We start from the raw sequence: 25,084 nt of genomic DNA, 5'->3' as shown, positions 1-25,084 counted from the left end.
AAAAGTCTCCAATTTTTGTCTTTACTACTGCATTCACAGAAAAGGTTAGAAATCCTTTGATTTTGCTTCTTTAAAGAGGGGAACACTCAAAGGTCTACTATACTAGTAGTTCAATTATTATCTTCTGTTTAATTTGGGCCAAGAAGAAAAAGATCTCATGTTGACAAATTTGTTTAGATATGTCTATAACCGACAATAGTAAGAAACGAAAGCAATCGATGAACAATTTTTCTATTTCATTTCCACACAAATGCAAAATAAAAAATCTTGGTTAAAACTACAAAGGAGGGCCTCCCCTCGTGGTGCAGCGGTTGAGCGCTGGGCTGCGAAGCTGCCCGCAGCCTCTGCAGCGCTGGTTCAATCCCTGGCTGCCGGCAAGGGTCCCACATGGCACACAGACCTCTCCTGCCATGCCTTCTGCTCCCCTCAGCAGTGTATTTCGTCAGTCTGCCTGTTCTGTTCCCTGCTCTGGCTCTGGGGAATTCTCTCACCCTCCCGTGCTTCTGACTGTACCCAGTGCTTATATAAATAAATAAATCTTAAAAAAAAAAATTAAAAAAAAAACTACAAAGGAAACAAGTAAAGTGGCTTTAATGCAAGTTAAACTGCACTGTAGTTTCCATTACAACAATAGTTTGACTCAATATATTCAACTTATAGAAGAGTACATGTCTTGGTATACATCAATGTACTTGTACTTACTTGACGTTCTCATATCTAAGCCTCAACTAAGAACTCGGCTACCCAGCTTAGATCTTTCTAAGTACTGTTTCCCTGTGAACCCAGATATTAATTTGGAAGTATAATTTAGTGAAATAGTTTTCCCCCTTCTTAGATTCTCAAAGCAGATTGGATTAGGGTTTAACCGGTGGTAAAATCCACATTTAAACCCCTCCTCTACTATACTACGTCCCCCTACCTGTAGCATGATACCCAACTCTAGAAAACCCTCTTTAGACATCCCCGATTATAATCTCCTTGCCTAGCCTACTTCCATTATGAAAGAGGAAATGATTAATGCTGAAGAAATCTTAGATGTATTAGAAAATATTTTTACTAAAGAAATTAGGAAAATAAAAATGTGAATAGTAGATTAAAAATCAAAATGAAAAATAGGTAGATCAAAATATATCAGTTCTACAAAATTCCTTTTTTTTTTTAAAGATACATTTATTTTTGGAGCTGGGGTATAGGCCAGAGGCATGGGAGGGTGAGAGGATTCACCAGAGACAGCACAGGGAGCAGAACAGGCAGACAACGGAATTACAGTGCTGAGGGGAGCAATGGGCGCAACAGGAGAGGCCTGCCAGGCCATGTGGGAATCTCCCTGGCCGGCCAGAAATTGAACCCTCAATGCAGAGGCTGCGGACAGCTCCAAAGCGCTGTGCTCAACCCGCTGCACCACCAGGAAGGCCCCAGTTCTACATAATTCTTACGTATGTGTTGACCCCTGAAGGTGCTGGTAGTATGGTAGACTACAGTAAGAGGGGAGAAAAGACAAAGTAAGACAGAGAGATCACCAAAATATGAAAGAATAGTGTAAAACTGTTGTTCTAAACTTTGTTTTTATAAATTCAGAGGAAAAAAGCTTAATAATGTCTCCCCCTGAAACATAAAAAGTGCAAATTATCACTTCCAAGAATGATAGAAATGGAATAAAATATAACTACTATTTTAAAAATACTCTAGCCATCTAAATGTGCTAATGTCACTATCAAGCTACCTCCAGCCACTGCAGCCTGAGTTCAATGCCCGGCCTGGGAGCTACCCACATAGCACAGCAGACCTCTCCTGTCTCACCTGCTGCTCTCCTCAGCAGTGTTTCAGTAAATCAGCCTGTTCTGCTCACCACTCTGTCTCTGGTGAATCCGCTCACCACCACCCCCACACCTCTGGCCTACACCCCAGTTCTTATATGCATAAATAAATAAAATAAATCAGAAATCTGCTATGTATCTGCAAGTGTTGAGTTGAATGCTAAGGAGTCTGTAAAGATTTTGACTGAGTCATAAAGAGCACCACGAAAGGTTATGAGTATAGATACCTCTGAAATGATGAAAGGACACGTCACAAAAAATATATCAAGTATGAAAAGGCTTACTGGATAAAAGAGATTGCATTTCCATAGCAAGAAAGCTTGTAATTGCCTTCCTAACTAAATCCTACAGAAGGAAACCGTGCACACCTGAGGAGACAATCTCACCAGAACCACTTGTGCAAATGCTACTGCTGCATTCTTCAATATGGCTGAATCATCTTCCAGGGTAGAAATATCATTGTCCACTCTTGGTTTTTCAATCAGTTGAACTAAAAAAATAGGGTCCAGGGCCTCCCTGATGGTGCAGAGGGTTGAATGCAGCTGTGAGGATAGCTATGAAGCTGTCCACAGCCTCTGCAGCACGGGTTCGATTCCCTGCTGGCCAGGGAGATACCCACATAGTGAGGCAGACTTCTCCTGTCTCACTTGCAGTTTTCAGTCATTCTGCCTGTTCTACACCCTGCTCTGTCTCTGATGAATTCTCTTGCCCTCCAGCGCCTCTGGCTTGTACCCCAGTTCTTTTATAAATAAATAAATATTAAAAAAATAAACATGGGCCAGAATTTCCATCCCTCTATGTTATTATCACTGTCTCAAATTCTGAAAAAAATGGTCTAATGCTGAGGTTGAACCTGTCTAATAAAGAGTCTGTAATGGAGGAAGTTGGTTCTCCCCATCCATCTCTTTCACCTCTTCATCCTTCTTTATCTTCCTTTTATATTATGTAAAACTTGAAAATAATATGTGGATTATTATATTTAAAGGTGATACGTACACAGCGCACATGTGTGCATGTGCACGTGCGCACACACACACACACCCCCCTTCACGGAAAAGATCATTACTCACTCATCACCGATTGACTCATTGCAACAGCACCTCAGACTGCAGATAAATTATATTTATTTATTTATATTATTATTATTATATTATTATTATTATATTATTATTATTACCACTTTTACCATTCTAAATTATTGCCAAAAAAAAAACCCCAGAACTTAGGGGTGCTCAGCAAATAGTCAAGAAAACAAATAATAAATATGCTAGTGCTGTGGATTTACTATATCTAGAACAATATAAGGAGACCGTGTGGGAATTGATTCCCCCCGCCCCATGAGAAGCACGATCTTTCCCCAGAACTGGCTGCCTACCTTCCTTGGTCCTCTGTGCAGCAGACTCTGGTACGCTCTGGGCACAGTAAACCTCCCTGGTCTGGATGCCACCTCCACAAACGGATCCTGTCACATGCCAGCGGGGGTCTTGCTGCTCGAGGAGGAGAGAGACTTGGCATTCTTTCCACTCAGATGTCCTCCAGGAATACCTGTTTGGTTTGATTTATTTAAAGGAAAAATAATAAGGAATAAAAATAAATAAAAGAAAATTAAAGTTATGATATCAAGCATACATAATAATCTCTCTTTGGGGATCAAATCTTTGCCTATGGATACAGAAATCTACTGGCATTAAACATTGTTTTTTAAATACTTTTATTATGAAAATCAGCAGCCCAGCATATGAAAAAAGTAAATATGGGCATACCGTGGCCATGTCTCAGCCTTGAATTTATAAGAGAATGAAGAATTATTGGAAGGAGTTGGAAACCAAAAGACTATATTCATAGCAACTCAAGGTGACAGGGAGTTTCTCATAACAAACTTCTAGATGCCTTTGGGTGAAAGTAGGCCTTTGCTAAATTAGTAGGGTAGTATATGAATGCGTGAATTTGAGAACATATTATTTTAAATGGCAAAGATGACATCAAGTTTTCAATCTTCTTGATAAAGTTTTTTTCAACTTGTTTGGCTCCACTGACATAAGGATATAGATATTAAAAAGGAGAGTGTGCCACTATATTTAATTGATGAATACATATATATATGAAGATATGCTATTATTTAAATTGAATTAGGAAGATACCTTCCTGATTCATAACTGGTTAAGACACACACACACATATGCACTTACTGCACAGAAATAAGGGGGGGACACAATGGTATTTTTGACATAACTTACAGAAAAGAAACAATCCTAGCACCACCACACTCATTGCTGAGAATTATTTCTGACAGAATTTCCGTTTGTGGTTATTACAGCATTCCTCAAGCCCACAGCATTAACATAATAACCCAACAGAATTCACAGAAATACCAACAGTGTCCTTAATTTCTGGAACAATAACTAAAACCTAAGAACATTCTTTTATCTACTGTCCCATTTCAGATCTCAGAAAAAAATGCTCAGATTGGGGATTGTTAAATAAATAAATACATAAATAAATAAATAAGCATCAATAAAAAAAGAGCACATGTAACCAATGTGACACCAGGATCCTGGCCTTATAGAAACTAGTGCTAAAGTAAAATCAAGTAAGAGATGTCAAAATCGGTAAGCAAATCCATAAAAACTAATAGTGACCATAGCACCTCGCAGTGAGGAGCTTTCTAAAAGGCTGAGAATCATTAGTTTGTGTAAAGCCCATTGCAGAAACAGGATTTGGACAATCCACTGGGGTTTTGTTTGAACACAGTTGTCCTCTCTCTGCCTCACTCTTCCATTTTCACATACTTTTTCAAGGTCTGAAAATTAGTCAGTGGCCTGGACAAGAGTTCGGAGTGGTGGAGCCCAGGCACTGCTTATGCCAGAAGGGCACAGGCAACAATGCATTTCTAGTTCCTGGGCCTGAAAGACAAGAAAAGGCCATTTCTTCTCAGTGAAGCTCCTCTTGTCTCTCTCATCCTTAGACGGAGCTCTCACCCTATTTCCTATGGTCACACAAGCACAATTCCTGTCCCGTAAAGGTCTGTTTCTCAGGCCACACGGTGCCTGTATTTCAGGGCAAAGTACAGCGAGCAGGGTATGTCGGGGTCGATGTTGCTTATTACTCATTTAAAACCTTCTTACTCCAAAGGTTCCCTAAAAAGTTTCTCTGACTTTTCAGGAAGGAATCAGATCTAGCAGCTCTCTCTGCATCTCCTCGGACAGAGTTAGCAAGTAAGAGAGGCTAAAGGGAGAAAGGAGCGAGTGGGGTATTAACAAGAAGCTTCAGTCATCTGAATCTTTTCACTTACTAGTCATATGGCTTTGACCCAGTTCTGTTTTTCCGGTTGTAAAATGGCAGTAACAATGCCAAACTTAAAACATGGCATATAATAAATGTTTAATAAATACTAATTGCCTTCAGATGTCCTTCTACACAGTCCCTTTGGCCCTCAGTGCCACAGAAACACAAACACACACACACAGAGTTAACACTAGATTTATGAGAATTTCATCAAAAGTCTTAATATGAGAGATCCAAAAACTTCCAGCAACTGAAATTCAGCAAAAGGTATTAAAATAATAATAAAAAAAACCCATGGCTTAGAATTATAGCAAGTCACAGTAATTTGTTCACTGGCTGAAAGGAACAGGCCACATTGTATAAATTGCTTTTTAAATTAATTTATCATGACCCTATAAGAATTAGCAATAGAGGAATTTTGGAAGTCATTATGGAGAAAAATGAAAAAGAAAGTTTAATGACTATACAGTAACAAAAACCCTGTTGGTAGCTCATTAACCAAAAACTCCCAAATTCCATTCACTGGCAAACGACAAATTCTCTAAAGTGATGTAAGACATTTATCACTATCACTATTGTTTACCACCTCAGAGAAATACCAACCCAGCAAGCAGCAGAGGTAAAACACACACACACACACACCAGAAAAGAACGTCTATATTCCTTTTTAAAACGTTGTTCTTTTCATAGTCTTTGCTCATCCTATTTTTCTTTTTTTCAAAAGCACTATGTTTAGTCACAAATCACCTGCAGCCATGAAAACTGAACATCCTGAACTCCACCAACCTGGGAAAGTGTATCTAGGATCTGACAGAATAAGAAATCAAAGGAGTTCGCTCAGCTAAACGTTACTGGCTTTCTCCTTTAGAAGTCGAGGCGGTGATAGTCCTCCGGCCTCAGGAAAACTCCACTTGCTGGCTGACTCTCTTTAATGGCTCAGCCGGGTCAAAGACCAGGTTTTTCTACCTCCTCTCCTGAAGTGGAGGCCTTTCAACATGCCCTCATTTTGTACTCCTGTTTAGGAGGGAAATGTGGGGATTCTCAAAGGCCAGAGTCCTAGCTCTGGGGGTGAGCAACATGGTGAAATCGATAGTGGAAATGCCTCAAGTGCTGTAGAAGGGCATAGAATGAAAGAAGTGAATCCATTCTCAGAGGCCTTTGCCAATGTGACTGTGCAGGATCCATTTGCTTTTGTCAAAGGATCTGAGTAACAGGACAAAGTATTCCTTTACGTTATCTGGATTCCTAAACAGTTATTTGGGTTGCCAGGGTACTGTGACATACCCCCCAAGTAATACTAATAACTGGCATTGTCTGCATGCTTGCTCTGCTGGGCACTGCACTGCCATGTTAAAGGGCATTATTTCATGGAATCCCCCCAACAACTCTAAGAGGAAAATGTTATTTCCTCTTTTATAGTGGGGAGAATTGGCATAAAGAACAACCACTCTTCCAAGGTCATAAAAATTAGTGGAGCAGTGCCTCCCCAGTGGCGCAGCGGTTGAGCGCTGGGTTGCGAAGCTGCCTGCAGCCTCTGAAGCACTGGTTTGATCCCTGGCTGCCAGCGAGGGTCCCACATGGCACGCAGACCTCTCTTGCCATGCCCACTGCTCCCCTCAGCAGTGTATCGTCAGTCTGCCTGTTCTGTTTCCCACACTGGCTCTGGTGAATTCTCTCACCCTCCCACGCTTCTGACTGTACCCAGTGCTTGTATAAATAAATAAATAAATCTTAAAAAAATAAATAAAATTAGTGGAGCAGCAGGATTCGAAGATGGGCTTATCTGATTCTTTCAGGAAATGACACCATGGTAGATTAAAACAGTGACTAGAGTAAAATGGAGGATATAGAAGGCAAGTTCAGTACACAAGAGAATTTCCTGCCTAGACCTCATAAGGACAAGCAAACGATTGTTTTCACCTGAGGAAGTGTATTCTGGACTGAAGGATAAAAATATCCTTTACTGGTGACAGTGATACTGTCAGTGACATCTGACTCATAACATTTCACACTGCCACAATAATTTTTCAAACCTCAAACACAAATACAGTTTGAAAATATCTGATACACAATCACTTTATAATTAGAATACTGGGGTCACATCGGGTAAATTTCAGTACTTTCCAGAGATAACAGTAAATTAGAGGAACAGAATATAAGCCAGATAAAGAAAAGTCTGGGGTGAAAATTCATGTTCTCTAATGCACTGAAGGCCATGGAAGATAACTCTTTGAAGAAGAACACGCTTGCAATGTGAATTCATATTCCACATTGCTCCCTGGTCACCGTGAATCTTAGGTAAACCTGTCATTTTCCATTCATGTGAGAACTCCAACATCCTTATCCCTAGTGCGAGAGAGAACACACTGTCAGCTCTGAAACCCCGACCCTCTGAGAAGGGGACTGCTGATAATGCAAATGCTGTGCACACAGGAGAAACAATTTGTACAAGAACATTTTAGTTAATATATGTATGAGATACTGGAGGAACTAAAAGCAGGACTCACTAGAAAAAGAAATAAACCTGTCCAAGTAGCAACCAAATCACTGATTCAACCATGTATTCATTCATCTTTTTTTTTTTTTCTTTTCCCAGCAAGTATTTTTGGAGTTCCAACTATGTGCCAGGCATGGTTTCAGACAACAGAAATGCACAGTAGTGAAAAAATAAATAAACCCCTGGCCTTGGAAGAGTGAACAAAATTAAGCCCCTGACCTTGGATGGGCACGGTGGGCAGACAAGAGGTGAATCAAGGTACAACAAAGAATCAGGTAACACGGTGAAGAGAGGGAAGGATGATGAGAGCTATTTCAGTGCCAGGACCAAGAGGTCCTCAAGGCCCTGAATGAGGTAGGGAAATCATAAACAGGTGAGCAAAGAACATTCTAGACAGAGAGAATAGCATCAGCAAGTGTGCTTGGGTTAAGCAGGTGAAGGGAGACAGGACATGAGGGTACTCAGGGGTCAAGCTGTAGAGAACCTTGGAGGTAAGAAGGAGGACCATTCCAATTGTGCCAGGAAATCAGACATTTTTTGAGGGGAACAATAATATGATAATGTCATTTAAATTCAAGGATTACCCTGGCTACTGAGAGGAGAATAGACTAGAAAGGAGACGGAGAGAAGGAAACAAGTTGAGAAGTCTTCACCAGTTTAAGAGAGAGGATGATGGCTTCAATGGGGGTAATCACTGTGAATGTGGTGAGAAGTGATCAGATTCTGGATATATGGAGAAGGTGGAATCAAATTTCTAATAGATTAGATGTGGATGGGAAAGAAAGTAAATAGTGATTCTAATTTGCTTCTGCCTTGAATATTAAAATGCAATTTCTTAGCACTGAATTCTTAGGTGAGAAAGCCCAGGAAAGAGGAACAAAAAACCCAAACATCAGGCAATCATGTATTATAACTGTGAAATCCAGTTTTTGTTCATTGACTTCTTAGAATCTACTTTGTGAATCATTTTCCTGCACCTGAAACTCAGAGTCCAATTTTTTTCATGTTCCCCCTTATTTAAGTCTATGCTCCAGAAATAGCCAATGAATGCACAATGCACAAAAAACTAATATTAAATATGCTATCATTCTAAGGAGGTATATGCAGCTTTAAAGAGGAAACCAAGAGGTCTCCCTGGTGGCACAAGGGGTTAAGCACCACACTATGAAGCAATCCAAAGCCTCTGCAGCAGAAGTTCCATCCCCAGCCCACCAGGGAGCAACCCACATGGCAAAGCAGACCTCTTCTGTCTCACCCGCTGCTCCCCTCAGCAGTGTATTTTGGTTAGTCTGCCTGTTCTGTTCCCCACTCTATCTCTGGTGAATCCTCTCACCCCCCACACCTCTGGCCTGTACCCCAGCTCTTGTATGCATAAATAAATAAATCTTTAAAAAAAAAGGAAACCAAGATTAAGTCAAAGTAAAGGATCTTCAAGTAATGCAAATGCATCTTCCCATTAAGAGATATGAGCAACAAAATCTGGCTTAAGAAAGCCGATTCAAAGCCCTGAAATTCAATCAATCCAGGTCATCAGCTTGTCTCCCTGAAAGTAATGTTGTCTAACCCAAGGAATCCTGTAATCAAACTATTCTCCAAATTGAAGGGAGGAGGGTAAAAGGAATAAGGAATTCATTGTTGTGAAGCAATGAATAGAGACAGCTTAAATTAGCAGAGCCAAAATTAGAAAAGTAGGCACATTTAGCGACTATTTTTAAAAGACCTCCAGCCCACTAATGTGACATAAAGTGATTCTAATGGCAATGGGATGGTAGGAACATCAGAGTTTTATAGCAATCTCTGCCCTTTAGAATGTATACTTTGTCACTTTCATAAGGCTTAGAATTGCTTACAAAGTGTTGATTTCTTTTCTCCTTATTCTAAAGGCTTAGATTTAAAGCAAAGCAAGGTGGAACAGAATCTTAAGTGATTTAATGATGACAGATTGAAAGAATAATTGCATAAGTTAATGGTCATGTTTTGACTAAGCACATATACATTTGCAAACACTCTTGGAATTGAAACCCTAGTGCAAGGTATTCAAATTAAATGCGTGTATATTAAAAATCAGTGTACTGCAGCATGACTAATTTATGATAATGTCTGTTGTCCTTTTAAAGTTGTAAATGCATTTAGAAAAGAATTAACTTGTCATTCTTTGCTGAACAGACTACCAAAATAAAGGGAACCGATCAAGCTTTATACATTTTATGCTCTAGTAATTTTTTATTGAATAGTGGGGCTATTGATTATGGAAAGCTACTCTGAAGTGCAAAGCTCTTTGCTCTTCAGCAGATGGCTTTGCTAGCCAAACTCCACATATGTATTATTAATAGACTTCTATCACTATGCACAGCACTTAGCAGTACGTTAACTTTCTTACACTAACAGGGGTACAAATCTTCCATCCAGAGGACTTAAAGTGGCATGATAAAGACTCACGAAACAATATGCACCAGAAAAAGAAGGACTCAATAAAAAGACATTATCTCCTGCTGCTGAAACAATTTATAGATTCTCTGAGAACTGCCATTTTTTTCCTCAAGAAGATTCTTCTGAGGTTTATAAGTGATGACTCCCATACACCTCAGATGATCAGAAAAATGGCTTAATTAAAACAAGTTTTAAATTGTCCTTAAATTCACTGATGAATTTACAACTATTTATTGAGCTTCTCTGATACACAAGATAGAAAACAGCAATGACACAGAAGATGTGGTAGGAGACAGGCATACCATTTTGTTGCGGTCAGCAATCTTTTATAAATTATGATTCTATCTCCTTCTTCACCCTTTCTGAAGCTACTCTGAAAGCCGATGACAACAGAAACTCTTATCTGGAAAACCAGACACACTGTTAACATGAGGAAGGTGGTCTTTGGAGGCCACATTACATCAAGCTCCTTATGTTCTTCCTTCCCTGCATAGAGGTCCTCACTTAGTTTTTTTAATGAGGTCAGTTTTAGTTGCTATCTGTTAGAAATGGCTTAACTGCCATTGATCTTTCACATACATTATATTGTAAATATAAGCATACAATAAAGTACACTGCACTTGAAATTGTTCTGGAACTTCCCTGCACTTCCACATTCATTGATTTACTCATTGTTTACTAAGAATTTGATATGAACCAGGGACTTAGTAGCTACTCATTCTAAGATAGTGGAAAAACTTAAAAAGCCATAACTAAATGTATAAGATGATATATAGGAACATTACCAATTGTTTTTAAAGATTTATTCATTCATGCATACAAGAACTAGGGTATAGGCCGGAGGTGTAGGGGGTGAGAGGATTCACCAGAGATAGAGCAGGGAACAGAACAGGCAGATTGACTGAAATACACTGCTGAAGAGAGCAGCAGGTGAACCAGGAGAGGTCTGCAGTGCCATGTGGGCAGCTCCCTGGTGGGGGATCAAACCCGAGCTGCAGTGGCTACAGACAGCCTCATAGGTTGGATAGCTTCATAGGTTGTGTCCCAACTGCTTGCACCATCAGGCAGGCCCAACATTACCAATTATTATGACTCTCAGTGTTATGGTGTCCTGGATGCTCTAATTTTTGGTGAGTGTCTATAACACAAGAATCTTCAGATGAATAAACGAAGTGAACACTGACAGAAGATTTTCAGTTTCCCAAATTCTCCAGTGAACAGCACAGTGACAGGCCATAACAGGTGTTGAACAAATATCTCTTCAAATGTGTAAACACCAACATTCACCAACATTCACCCTGTTCCAGTGGACAACCCCACGCCAAGCTATTAGGTTTCATCCTGTCCTTTGTGTTGCTGGCTTCAATATTCATCTAAAAGGATCTATCAACAATACCCAGAGTTTTTCAAGGAAAACAAATTGTATCTAGAAAATCTATAATTTGGTATAATGCTTTAAAAAGATGTTAGGGAGAACAGGCTGGCCACAGGGGATTTCTCTATAAGCAAATCAAAGCAGATGCAGGAGACTCAGGTAGAACTATAAGTATGCATGTGCACAAACTTTTTGGGAAGGATCGCGAATTCACTGATAATAATGATAAATGTATACATACCACAGGTAAGGAGGGATGCATTATATAAGCTCATCCAATCTGTGCCAGACCCAGTATTGAAACAACATTTTATAAATTGGCTTTTTGTGTAGTAATATCAGCTAGTCCATGGAATACTGCCAACCATGCCTTGGAATTAAAAAGCATTTCTGTCATTGGCCACTGTCCATTTAATAATGTCTGAGTTAAACTTCCTACTGAAAATGATCTTTTAAGCTGTAGAATTGCCAATTTTGCATGAAAGTTGTCTCCCTGTAAGATGGTGGAAGGTTTTTCTGAGGTATAACTTCCAAGAGAAATACCTGCAGTTGAAGTTTTCCAATATTCTTGCGTGTTAAAATGCCTTCAGCCAGAATGGACACTCTCTGCTTAAGCACAAGAAATCTCACAGCTGTTCCAGCATCTGATCATGTCTCAAATCTCTGACATTTAGCATTTAAAATATTCAAAAGCCTGTGTCCTCTGTCTTCTTCATGCTATCTATGAACTGGATCACCTTTAAATTTATAATCTTAGAAGGCATTTCACCTCCTTCTCAGAATGCAAGATCTAATACTTAGAATGTTACTTCGGGATCTAAGAAAGGACACAACTGATAAGGTATCTTGTAAAATACCTATCTTTCAAAGTTGTGAAGCAGAGAGAATTAATATAATGCCTGAGGTCATGATGTCTAATGATAGAAGACAAGTAACAAGCAGATTTCTCTATTCCATCTTTCTGTTACCAGCTCCACCACGTAACAGACAAGAGTGCATAGTGCTATGTTGGTGGGAGGTCATGAATTTATAAGCAGACTGTTGGAGAAAGAGGTTTCTCAGTGTCTGCATATATCTAGGTCCAAAATAGCATACTCTTGAAATGAGCTTAAGGCTAAACACAAGTTAACTCCCTTACAGTACTTAAATTTTCCAAGTTAACATACATAGACTAGTTTGTCTCATTTCAAATTAATTTAAATTACTCTGTGGCAACTTCCTAAGTGTTTTAGTCTGAGGGAATGCCTCTGGTATAGGCTTCTTTTAGTCCAATTCTTTCAAGAAATAATGTCTTAGAGCCTGGTCTTCAATGTGTTTAGAGCTAAACACTGGTCTGTGGAGCCCAGCTGTTAAAAATAGTTGCAAAGCCATGCAACTGAAGATCAGAAACATTTGGGCATTGTTACTATACAGGAACTAGAGTTCTTCCCTCTCTATGCCTTCTTGTTGGAATATTTTCCCATAAATATCTGATCAGCTTATTTTGTCACTTTTTTTCATGGTCCCCCTCAATCCTGGCTGTTCAAATGAGGCTCCTCTAAAGACCCCGTGTAATTAGGTTACAGATATACTTCATCACAGCAAGTCAGAAGACTCTATCTTACCCTGCTCTTATTTTTTTTTCCCTAGAACTCATACACAAAGTATATAGTTTATTTAATTATATTTATTTCATGTATCTTAAATCCTAAGATTGGGAGCAAACTGTGTCTATTTTGTTCTCTGGGGAATCACAGACATTTTAACATAGTACTTGGCACTCAGCAACAGGTCAATGTATATTTACTGAATGAACATGCCTCCTATAGCATGATGGTGGAGGCATGGAAGCCAAACTGCATTCCAAGAGAGATTTAAAAAAAAAAAAAAACACTATGAGGAGTCAAGGAAATGTGTAATTTCTTGCTAGGGAGAAATATGGTGAATTAAATTGATTGATGCATATGAATTCTCATGAATTCCTGGAAAGGAAAAATAGGCATTTTTGTTCTCTAACAGGTTTCTGCTTCCATTTCCCTTGTTCACAATGAATTTTAATCACCAATGTCAAACTAGAAACAAAAGTTAGTACATGGCCTTTATGCTTTCTTCTGGTAGAGTTCACAGCTCAGATTTCAGGCAAATAAGAATGTTATCCAAAGTTAATTTGTTGTTATTATTTATGCATTCTCTTTTCCACACCAAGTGGAATCATGACTTAACACATCATTCTCCCAAGGAAACACTGGTTGGAATTCAGTGATTTTTCTAAAATTCCTATTTCTTATTAATTCATAATTTGAGATGGTTTTTAAAAATGTTAATAACAGCATTTTGAAACAGCAGTACAAGAGGACCAGGTTTACCTCAGGTGAAATTTGTCAGACTTTGTTTTCAGATGTAACAATTCAATCAAATGAAGGTCACTACAGAAATTCATGTTAGGTACATCATGAATTATTACCCTTATTTTGGGGGGGAAGTGAATGATATATACATATATATATACACACACATACACATAATGATTTATATATAATGATATATATATATATATTATTATTAACTTAGGAGGCAAATGAACATTCTAACTATTAGAATGTGAACAATGCCAGCTTACATCACTTAATACCACTTCTGAGGTATTCATATCCTCAAAAATATCCCATTTGGATGATAAATGATATGTTATTCTAAAATATCTTTGTAAAATATCTGATATGGTCACTAGTCAAAATGATTCATTATGTAGCTATTATTTAACAAATGTATCTAGAACTCGAATTTCTCAGCATTATCAGGCAGGTATCATTCTGACTTCTAAAGAAAATTGAGTAGTTATTATCTAAGAAAATAGAAGGAAAAAATGGAGTAATGTCTATAAACCAACAAATTGTTGCCAAGTATTAGTAAAAGGTCACTAGTAATTCTATGAAAGGAAGGATGGTTAAAGCACCACTATCAAGTTCATTAATTCTATTATATTCCTAGAAGACTACATTTGACAATTTAAGTTTTGCCTCATAGGAGGAAAAACGGTTTCCAAATTACCCTTAAAAATAAGTTTCTTCACCCTAAATTAATATGTATGCCTGCTCTCTTCCAAGAAAAGTAAGGATTCCCTTTCTGGAGAAAATGAACATACCTACAAATAGCAACATAATGGTCAGCATTTCTACAGTGTCTCCTAATGTTGAGCATTGGGTCTGGTTGATATAGTCTGTAGCTTTTCAACCTTCAACACTGGCAGTATAATTAGATAGCTATTACTGAAGAGGAAAATGTCTCAATGAAGTTGCATGGTTTGTCCACAGACACATAGCAAGTTTGTGGCAAAGCAAGTTTAATCCAGGTGGAGCCAAGTTTAAAAAAGACATAGATCCCAGATTTTATGCACATAATCACTAGTACCATACTTTGTCCCCAGATTGGTGTTTAAATGTAGGGACACATTCCCAGCACTAGGGAAGATACTATGTGTCCATGGACTAATTAACAAAAGATCATGAATGAAATTTACCTTCTTCACTTTTGAAGTAAAGAAGTACAGGAATATGGATGGAGCTGGAAGGGATCATGCTCAATGAAATAAGTCAGAAAGAAAAAGAAAAATACCGGATGGTCTCAATCATAGCAGGAATTTAGAAAATCTAAATAAGGGACCAGGAAAAAGACTAATTATACTACAGTAAAAATCAAAATCAACAAGCAATTATAAACCAGAGACACACTTCAGGGAAGGGGAGGAGAGAGAAGGGAGCAGGACCAAAACAAGGGAGGTGGAAATTATATGGAGACTATAACCAAGATGAAAATGCATACATTGTGCAAAAATGAAAAATGGGGCCTCCCCAGTGGCACAGCAGTTGAGCTATGGGCTGAGAAGCTGCCTGCAGCCTCTGCAGCACCAGTTCGATCCCCGGCCACCAGCAAGGGTCCCACATGGTGCACAGACCTATCCTGCCACGCCCACTGCTCCCCTCAGCAGTGTACTTCAACAGTCTACCTGTTCTGCTCCCTGCTCTGGCTCTGGTGAATTCTCTCACCCTCTAGTGCTTCTGACTGTACCCAGTGCTTGTATAAATAAATAAATCTTTAAACAAAAAGAAAAATGATGTAAAAATATATAAAATAAAAAAGAAGTGCAGGAATATAAGGGGTCATCTTGGTAAAAAAAAAAAATGACCTCAATAAAAAAAATTCCAAAGCTGCCAATGGAAAAAAGTAATTGTTGGCCATAGCAATTAGAAATTATAAGCATATTTTCATGTATCAATTCTGTTTATAGTTCTATTTATAAATATACTTTCAGGACACAAACTCAAATTTCATTAACATAAATTAATAAAATGGGCAAGCTATAAGAGGACTATGAGGAAAATAGATGATCTATCAGCATGTATGGACTATGTTGAATGTACAAAGATGCCAATAATGAGGCAGAGAAAGTAAATGGCTAATAACCTGACAAGAGGAATTTGTCGCTCTATGATCCCCCACCTCTAGCCCCATAGATACATCTTTTCAGGTTTAAAGAATAGTCAAGTATTTCAGTGCCTGTTGAGTTTGTAACTCTCCCACTTTCCATACATTCTCACGTGATTAATAACAAAAAGAAGTTACATTTTGCATCATCTTATTTTTCACTGGGAAACAATTCTCAATTCTTAAAGATTGTAAAAAAATACAGAAAAGGTTTTATGTGAACTAGCCACCTTTAACAGCTACAGCTCACAGCAGCTATCTAGAGAGAATTAGCATAAATCCATTCTCCAGAGACTTCTGAAGAGCTAGTTCCAAATATCCCAAATGATTTCTGTCAATATCAGACTGGGTCATCATGAGTCAGCATGCCAGAGGAAAATACATTGGAGGCCTTTGCAAAAACTATACAGTGGTATAAATTATAACCAATATCAAGATGTTAAGTATAACTCTAATCTATGATATTCTAACCATTTTCCTGACATTGTCTGGTATCTAGGGACTGTGGAAAATAATGCCACAAGGTTGGCAGCAAGATTTGAAGAGAGACCTGAAATCAATCATGATGATTAATTATGTACCCTCAGGATTTATTTAATTTCTCTTACCATTACTGGTCTCATTTGCAAAATGAGGATATTATGAATAGCCTGAGGTTGCTGTAAGAATTAGGGGTGACATATAAAGATAACTAATGGTGGCTGAGCATTTGTTATATTCCAGGCTTTGATGAAGTAAATATTCATAGTAGATAAGCAAACTAAGGTACTATACATAAGTCACTTGCCAAAATTCATAGTCACTGAAAGAGGACTTGAATGTGGGGAATCAACACCAAATCTCATGTTCTTCATCTACCATGCTATAATGCCTAGTTTGGAATTCTGTAGTGAGTGGACTCAATAAATATGAATCATAACTACTGTTAAAATTAGGATATAAGGGCCTCCCTGGTGGTGCAGGTGGTTAAGCACAGTGCTGTGAAGCTGTCCGCAGCCTCTGTAGTGCCGGTTCTGTCCTAGCCTGCCACGGAGCAACCCACATGGCACAGCAGACCTCTGCTGTCTCGCCCTCTGCTCCCTTCAGTAGTGTATTTCGTCAGTCTGCCTGTTCTGTTCCCCACTCTGTCTCTGGGGAATCCTCTCACCCTCCCGCACATCTGTCCTGTACCCTGGTTCTTGTATAAATAAATACATCTTTAAAAAAATTATGATGTAAAATGAGGTTATATATGAGGTTATATAGAACACTGAATACTCACACTAAAGAATGCACAATACCTGGGACATGACTGCAAAGATTCTCCGACAACAACGCAGGCCTCCTTCTCCAGAAGCTCAGGGCAGTCCTTTCCACCACCAAGAGCACTATGCTTCACATTCCGGCTTCTGCTCCTAAATCCTGGCAAGACACTTCCTGAACGGCACGTCTTAGAGCAGGGGCTCCAGGAAGACCACTCGGTGGTTTCACAGTCTTTGGGCATGACGCAGGACTGAACAGTTAAGGGGAAGGAGTCTGGCATGCAAAGGCTAAAGAAACAGAAGCAGAAAACAGGTCATAGATTAAATGGGTGTAACCAACTTTATGAAGTGACTATGATAAAAAAAAAATCACAACCTGGCATAAATCTTTCAAACAGGAATGAAAAAATTTTGTTAGTGGCATCAGGATAAAATATTGAAGAACAGATATTTTTAAGAATGACTGCTTAAACACTCTCAATTCTGAAATGGTAGTTATTTAACTGTAGCACGAGACTTCAGTAAAGTGAGGCTACCTTCTATCTTTTCCAAAGCATTTTAGAAATGGAGATGGTTCCGGTGCACTTGCAACAAGCATACAGTCTATAAGTAACATTTGTTGGCTGGTTTTCAGGAGTCACAAGCTGGGCTGCATTTCACAAGCACTTTCTCACAACTGCATGAGTTTACATGTAGTTATCTAGATTTAGAGATGAGAAATCTTAGACTCAGGAAGATTACACAATCATTTGCGTAAGGTCAAAGACAAGTATGAGCTTTATAGCATTCACCTATCTATTCTTTTAAATACCAGGCTATTAAATAATAAAATAATGTAATCTATGTTTCCAAAAGTTGTCATGCTATGAGGATCAATTTCCTCATCTGCAAAATTGTGGTACTATCAAATACTAACATTCGAATTGGGAAACAGATAAAAGCATAATGGGATAATGTGATGAACTTAATTTATAAGCAATTGTAATAATGAGAACAATTACTGGGAAGCTTGGGGGCCTGGTGGGTGTCTAAGGGAGAAAGGCATCTGAGTTGCATTTTAAAAGTTTAATGGGAGCTCCTCAGGCACAGGATGTAGAGTATTTTAAATTAAATTATGTTTATTGAGGTAATCTTGGTTTACAATACAGTGTATGTTTTAAGAATATAGGTTTCCACTTCTTCAAATATATGTTCTCACACCTCCCTCACCACCAAAGCATCCATAATCCTCTACCTCAGTCCACTGAGCCTTCCCCCTCTTTGCCCTCTGTTCCCCACCCTCATCCTGGTAGACTCAGTTTAAGAAATTAGACAATTTTAATTCAAGGAAATAGCATATTCAAGGTCCTGATATAAAATTTTATGGGGATGGGAACCAGTGGTATGCTAGTACTGAATTACTAGAACTGCCAAATTTTCTGGAATTTTACATCACCTGACTTCATGTAAATGGCTTAAAATTGGCCACTGTGGGACTCTTTACATAATAGAAATCAGCAAATACTACAAATCAAGCCACCCACCATACCCCAGGTCACAAACCCACTCCTCCCTAAGTACTGTTCATTAAACATTTATAAACACACCAATGGGAGAATGTAAAAGTCAATTTGTCAACTGTCATATGTTTGTCAATTTATGAAGCATAATGCACAAAACAGATATTTAGGTATGTGGCCTTCAAAAATAGGTTTGAAAAAACTCTGTATATTGGTCTAAAAATCTGGCTTTAATTTGGCATTTATTACTTTTAGGTGGAGCAAAATCACTGAGACCCAAACAGGATGATAATATTTCAGATATTAACTGGCATTATTTTCTTTTTTTTTCACTTATTACTCTTTGCCATATTCAGTCAAAAGTTCTATTTCTTGGGGGAGAAGGTATAATTTGACAGGAGTGTAAATCAAAGATAGAGTCAATGTTCAAATACTAACTTTCAAGACTGGGTCTATGAAACGTGGCAGAATAATGGGCTATAGATAAGATTTTACAAGGGTGTCTCTGTACATGTTTTAAAAAAAGACAGAAGAGTTGAGATGTGTATTACTTTCTCACTTGGGAAAATATGTAGGTTAGGGAGTCACCGATAGAGAAATGGATTATAGAAGGCAGTCTTCAGGCAGAATAAAATATGCTCATATTTGACCATGTTGATGAGTAAATTATAGTAAGATTTTCATATTGATATACCTCATGAAGGCAGTGAGACTTAGTTTATCTTTCCAAAGTCAAAAAAGACATACGAAAATCCTTTTGTGCAAGATTTTTTTTTTTAAAAATCTACTCAGATCACATTACTCTCTTCAAAGTGAAAAAAGGCAATACATTCCTCATTATCATCACTCACTCCATTGTGACAGTTTTGGGTCTTGGCATCAAGACACAATAGGATATGAGAATGAACTTTTTCTTGCAAATGTCCCATTTAATACAGAATGTATATTGTTGTACCTGGAGAGGTAACTCAACTCTTTCTATTGTATGACATAAGAGAAAGCTGCCAAATGAAGTTTTTAGGTGTTGACTTTTCAGAAATTGTCAATGGCTGAGATGTGCTCCCATTAAAATCATATGATGAGTCCTGACTTCCAGAACCTCAGAATGTATTTTATAGTTGAAGAGTGTTTACTAAGGCAAATTAAAATGGGATCACTACGGTGGACCCAAATTCAGGTTATCTGATGTCCTTAAAAAAGGAGATGAGGACACATGCATATAGCAACAAAGTCCATTGGATGAAATAGAGAGAAAACAAGCATCTAGGTTCCAAACAGAGACCTCAGAAGAAACTAACCCTGATACTTTGATCATATAATTCCAAGCTCCTGAACTGTGAAAAAATCAATTTCTCTTCTTTAAGCCCACCAGTCTGGGAAATTTATCATGGCAGTCCTAGCAAACTAAAACAGAAATTTAACAGTTTTTCCACTTGCGTATATTTTTAGGGAAAAAAAAAAGATTTAACTTTTAAGATAAGCTTTCTTCTTCCTTTATTAAGTTCCCATGCTATGTTAAAATGGTTCATCATTCCCTTCCATATACCCATGTTCACTCTTTTTTTTTTCTCTTCCCTGAAACTGAATTTTCCAAAGGGCCAGTAGAACAAATAGCAAGGGTCAAATTATACAAGTACTGACTGGCTCAGAATTGCTGGCATAACCAAGGGCTTTTATGGTTATGAAAAGGGTTCCTACTTCTTCGAATTAGGAAGGACATACACTGTATTATTACATATTTACCTGTATTACGTATTGACTTACTTTTAATACTATTTTTGCTAATCCACCACTTTAGCTAAAAATAATAATAGGGCCTCCCTGGTGGTTCAAGGGTTTGAACACCACACTACGAAGCAATCGGCAGCCTCTGCAGCATGCGTTCGATCCCTGGCCGGCCAGGGAGCAACCCACATGGCACAGCAGACCTCTCCTGTCTCGCCCTCTGCTCCCCTCAGCAGCATATTTCAGCGGATTTGCCTGTTCTGTTCCACACTCTGTCTCTGGTGAATCTTCTCACCCCACTGCAGCTCTGGCCTGTACCTCAGCTCTTGTATACATAAATTAATAATCTTTAAAAAGATAATAATAAAATTTACCACATAGTGGCCTGCTTTAGTTTGACCAGTGAGATTCCATTTTACTTGGGTATTTAGACATACACTAAGTGATAAATCAAAAATATCTGTGATCTGAATTTTTCATGGCAATATATAGCATATCTTCTGCCTCCTGGATGCTTAGCTTCATTATCTGAACGGAGAAGAGAGTAATATCATCTGACATATCCCTGCCCCAGAGTTGCGGTACTCAAGAGAGTAGAATCACCTAACTAAAGTTGCAGTAGAGATTAAGTGTCTACACTCAAAAGTAGGCACCAGTCTTTTCAGAAAAGGTGATGTGATTTTAAAAAACAAAAAAAACTGTTGATGTCTTAAAAAAAAAAAAAGATGCTATGGTAATTATACCTCCTTGACATTTATTTAAAGAGTTGTCATTTGTAAATTACTTCACAGATATTCAAGTGTGAAGGAAATCTTTGGAACTAAATATTACCCCAGTAATTCCAATTTCCTCTGGAATGTAAGAAAATATCTATTTACAAAATAAGAACAGAAATTATTTTGGAAAAAAAAATCACCAAGTAATCTCACTTCATTAACACTTCAATTTCTAATTTGAAAAGCTATTATCTCAAACGTGATAAAATTAGACTAATATAAATATTCAGATACTTTATGAGCTCCGGCTAACATTTGCTTCAGATTCTGCTAAATATACAAACAAATAAATACAAATTAGGTGAAATTCCCATGTCCTTGAAAGTCCTATTTCCATTTCTTCTCCAGATGTAATCACATACCTAATATTAATTTACATGTTTCCATCACATTTTTAAATGTTAACTAAATATGTATATGCTCATAAATAGCACATAGCATTCATTACCTAGTATGATTTTAAAAGTTTGATTTATATGTTGTTTTAATATACATATTACTCCCTGGAAAGTATTCTTCACTTAATAGTATAACTTCTAGATCTAGCTACATTGATAAATGCAGATTGCACACATTCATTTTCATTAGTGAGCTACATTCCAAAATGAATATTCCCCCATTGTGTTTAATTTATTGCAATTACACCATGTACTGGAATCCTTTTACATGTCTACATGTGTTACATGTATGTAAAAGAATTTCTCTAGTAATTTTGCCTGGAGTTGGGCCATAAATATTCATACAATTAAAATATACTAAACATTGTTAAATTTTTCCTTTCCTGCATGCTCAAAATTCTTGGTATCTTCAGACTTATTCTTTAAAATGTTGAAAATGTGTATTTGACATATCAGATTACCTTAGAGATTTATAGTCTTCTCACATCTTTAATAATTACTCAGACTTCCTAAGCTATGGTTTGACCATTCAGTTAAGTTGACTAACTTCCCACCATCCCCCTCAAAAATATGTTCTGTTCCACACTCTGTCTCTGGTGAATCTTCTCACCCCCCTGCATCTCTGGCCTGTACCTCAGCTCTGACCCTGGAAACTGTGAATATGTTAGCTTATATGCCAGAAGACACTTTGCAGACATATTTTTCAGAATTTTGAGATGAAAAGATAATCCTGAATTATGTAGATGGGCCAACCATAATTATAAGAGTCCTACAAGAAGGGAGGCAAAGAGACAGAGACAGAAAAGGAGAGGTGATAAAAGAATCAGAGGTAGTGATAAAATGACATCATGAGCTAAGGAATGTGGGCAGCCTTTCGAAAATAGAAGATGCAAAGAAATGGATTTCTCCCTGGAGTCTACTGAGAAAGCAGGAAAAAAAATGTTGCATTACAAGATTTAACTTTCATAATTCTGATGCAGAGAACAGCAAGGTAGTAAATTTTTATTTGTTTGAAGCCTTTGTTGTAATTTGTAAAATAATCAATAGGAATTTAATGTAGTCTATTTTCTTTGGACTCTCTTTTTCTAAGAATTTAAGAAGTATGATACATAGATAAACAAATACATAAGAGAAACACACAGATTTTATATAGTAACCTGTTGTTTGTTCTATATTTTACAAATATATTTACCCATAAATTTATATCTTATTTTTATGCACTGATAGGCAATTATTCATTTTGTTTCTCAGTCTTTCCCTCTATATACTTATACTTTTTAATGCCACATTTTTCCCCCAACTCAAATGCTATGAAGTTCGCTCTCATATTTATTCTTCTAGAAAACTTTCATACTTTTCCATTTTATTTAGGCCACCAATTATTTTGATATGCATTTTTATGTATGGTGTTGTATATTTAAGACTTCTATTTTGAAAATATGTGGGTGGTACATATCTACACTTGTTTAACCTACATAATTTTCTAATAATTTTTTCTATTGAAGAAATGTCCTCAAAATTATGTTTGAAGTTTTTGTTAGCTTTAACATATTTTGCGGTCTAAATTTTAAACTCCAAGATTTCTTTCTAATTTCCTACTGTTCTAATATCCTTTTATGAAAAAATTCATGTCTTTAGCAATATTAACAATAACTTGCTTTTTGTTCACTTTTGTTGCTGTCTGTATTATCTCATTTTACTGAGTTCCTGATTTCTGTTCATTTTTATATCACTATTTCTTATTAGATTTACCCCAAATTTCTGTGATCCCTTGCTCCTGTGAACTAGAGTAAGGTTCCACAAATATATTGAAAGCGCTTTGATCACAGGTCAAAAACTCAACAGATGGTAAACATTACGGTTGATTGATCAAACAGAGCTCATACCATATTATTGGAGAACTTAAAATGTTGGTTTCCATCAGTCTTTACTCCTTAGCTTACCTTTTCACTCAGATAGGAATCTTCTGGGCTGTCATGTCATGTGAACAGGATGGGTAATTACCTTTACAAAAGCTGCCTCAAGAAAGGGAACTGTGGAGGTACTCTCATAAGCTATGAATGGATTTTTATTTGTCTCTCACATCCACAGTATGATGTTTCATATACTATCTTCTGCAGGTAAAGGCATTATTTTAGGCACACTGAACGTATTTGTCCTCAGAGTGCCTTTTAAGAATCTTCTATTGGTCAGAATAAAATAGGCGATTCTGTGGTAACAAACCCTGAAGTCCCGATGGTTACATAAAGTAAGTGGCAATTTTCCTTTCATATACAGCTTGATGCAGGTTACTTGGCTCTCCTAAAAATCATCCCTCGACCTGAAATATTTAGTATCTAATATGTATCCACCTTACAGGTTCACCATTTAGAATATCTGGCTTCCAAGTTCACCATTAGAAGGCAAAAATAGAGTAAGAAGATGATCCAAAGTGATTTATGACTTTAGCTTAGAAGTAATTTAGATTAAAGCTGCCTACAGTTCAATGACCAAATCTCCACTATAATTGCAAAGAGACAGTGGAATATGTATGTGCCATGGAAGAGGCAAAAATGAAATAAACATAGAGCTTTGAGTCAGATACAGCTGGGCCACATAACCAGATTTGCTTCTTGCAGCTCTTCCACCTAAAGTGGAGTTTTGAACATTTTCCACTCTGCTAAGTAAATTATCACAAATCTATCTGCTTTCCACTTCTCAATACTGGTTGACATTTCTTTTCAACTGTTATGTTCTAACATATTATATTTTTCCTTGAGAGTTTGACTTTTTTACTATTATGTAATTGGGATTCCAGAATATAACAATAATAAATTATTATGCTCATTTTGCCAGATTTAAGTAGAAACCTAAAAGGTTATTTTTTTTTCAGATTCCTGGTTAGATTAACATAAAGCTTTGCTAAAGTCACATAATGATCAAATCTATAACAACAGATTCCTAAAAAGATAAATTTACCTTACACATGGACATGAACTAGTTAGAATAATTGAAAATGCATGATTAAAGTATCAAATTATGAAAATATTTTCATCTTGATTAATCTTGCTCTAAATTATGTAATATGTTTATAGAATTCAATACCTCCAAAATATGTTTTACAGTTAATGAGTTATTTTTACAGAAGTGAAATTTCAGCTGAGAAAATATATTAGAAATGTTAATGAAAAAACACAGTTATTCCAATTATTTAGAAAAATCTCTGCTATGCATATGGTACCACCCTACCCAAATGATAGCACTGCATCAAGGGAACAGTTTCTTATAGAGCTTACAGATTCTAACTTAGAGAATGATTACAAGATCATATCATGAAAATAACTCCAAGGAATAAAATGTGAATGGAGAAATGAAGAGAAATGAACCAGAACTGAGATAGGTTTAAAAAAGAATGGATTTGGGAAATCAGAACATATGCCATTTATTTTAATGATTTTGACCCAAAACTAGTAGCATTTTTCTGCCACTAGTGAAACTAATAGCAGTATCTGGGGTGAAAAAAAATACTAACCTGAAGATAAAAAACATGCATTTTGACTGCTTTAAACACATGTGAACACATATGTTGATATAAGAT

The 25,084-nt window shown here is 37.2% G+C and overlaps 1 protein-coding gene across 1 annotated transcript in view; it reads right to left on the bottom strand.

Moving 5' to 3' along the window:
• Positions 1 to 25,084, bottom strand: part of THSD7B (thrombospondin type 1 domain containing 7B) — a gene marked incomplete at its 3' end in the record, with an annotated part of 691,568 nt that overhangs the window by 502,135 nt on the left and 164,349 nt on the right. The window contains exons 3-4 of the mRNA XM_084247796.1: positions 17,149 to 17,397; positions 3,193 to 3,362 (exon numbers count right to left, since the gene is read on the bottom strand). Coding sequence (XP_084103922.1) covers positions 3,193 to 3,362; positions 17,149 to 17,397 — 419 coding nt within the window. The remainder of the gene's footprint in view (positions 1 to 3,192; positions 3,363 to 17,148; positions 17,398 to 25,084) is intronic.

The sequence above is a fragment of the Talpa europaea genome (genome assembly GCF_964194135.1).
Source record: "Talpa europaea genome assembly, chromosome: 1".
In the NCBI taxonomy this organism is placed as follows: Eukaryota; Metazoa; Chordata; class Mammalia; order Eulipotyphla; family Talpidae; genus Talpa; species Talpa europaea.
This window is presented reverse-complemented; position numbering and strand designations above follow the sequence as displayed.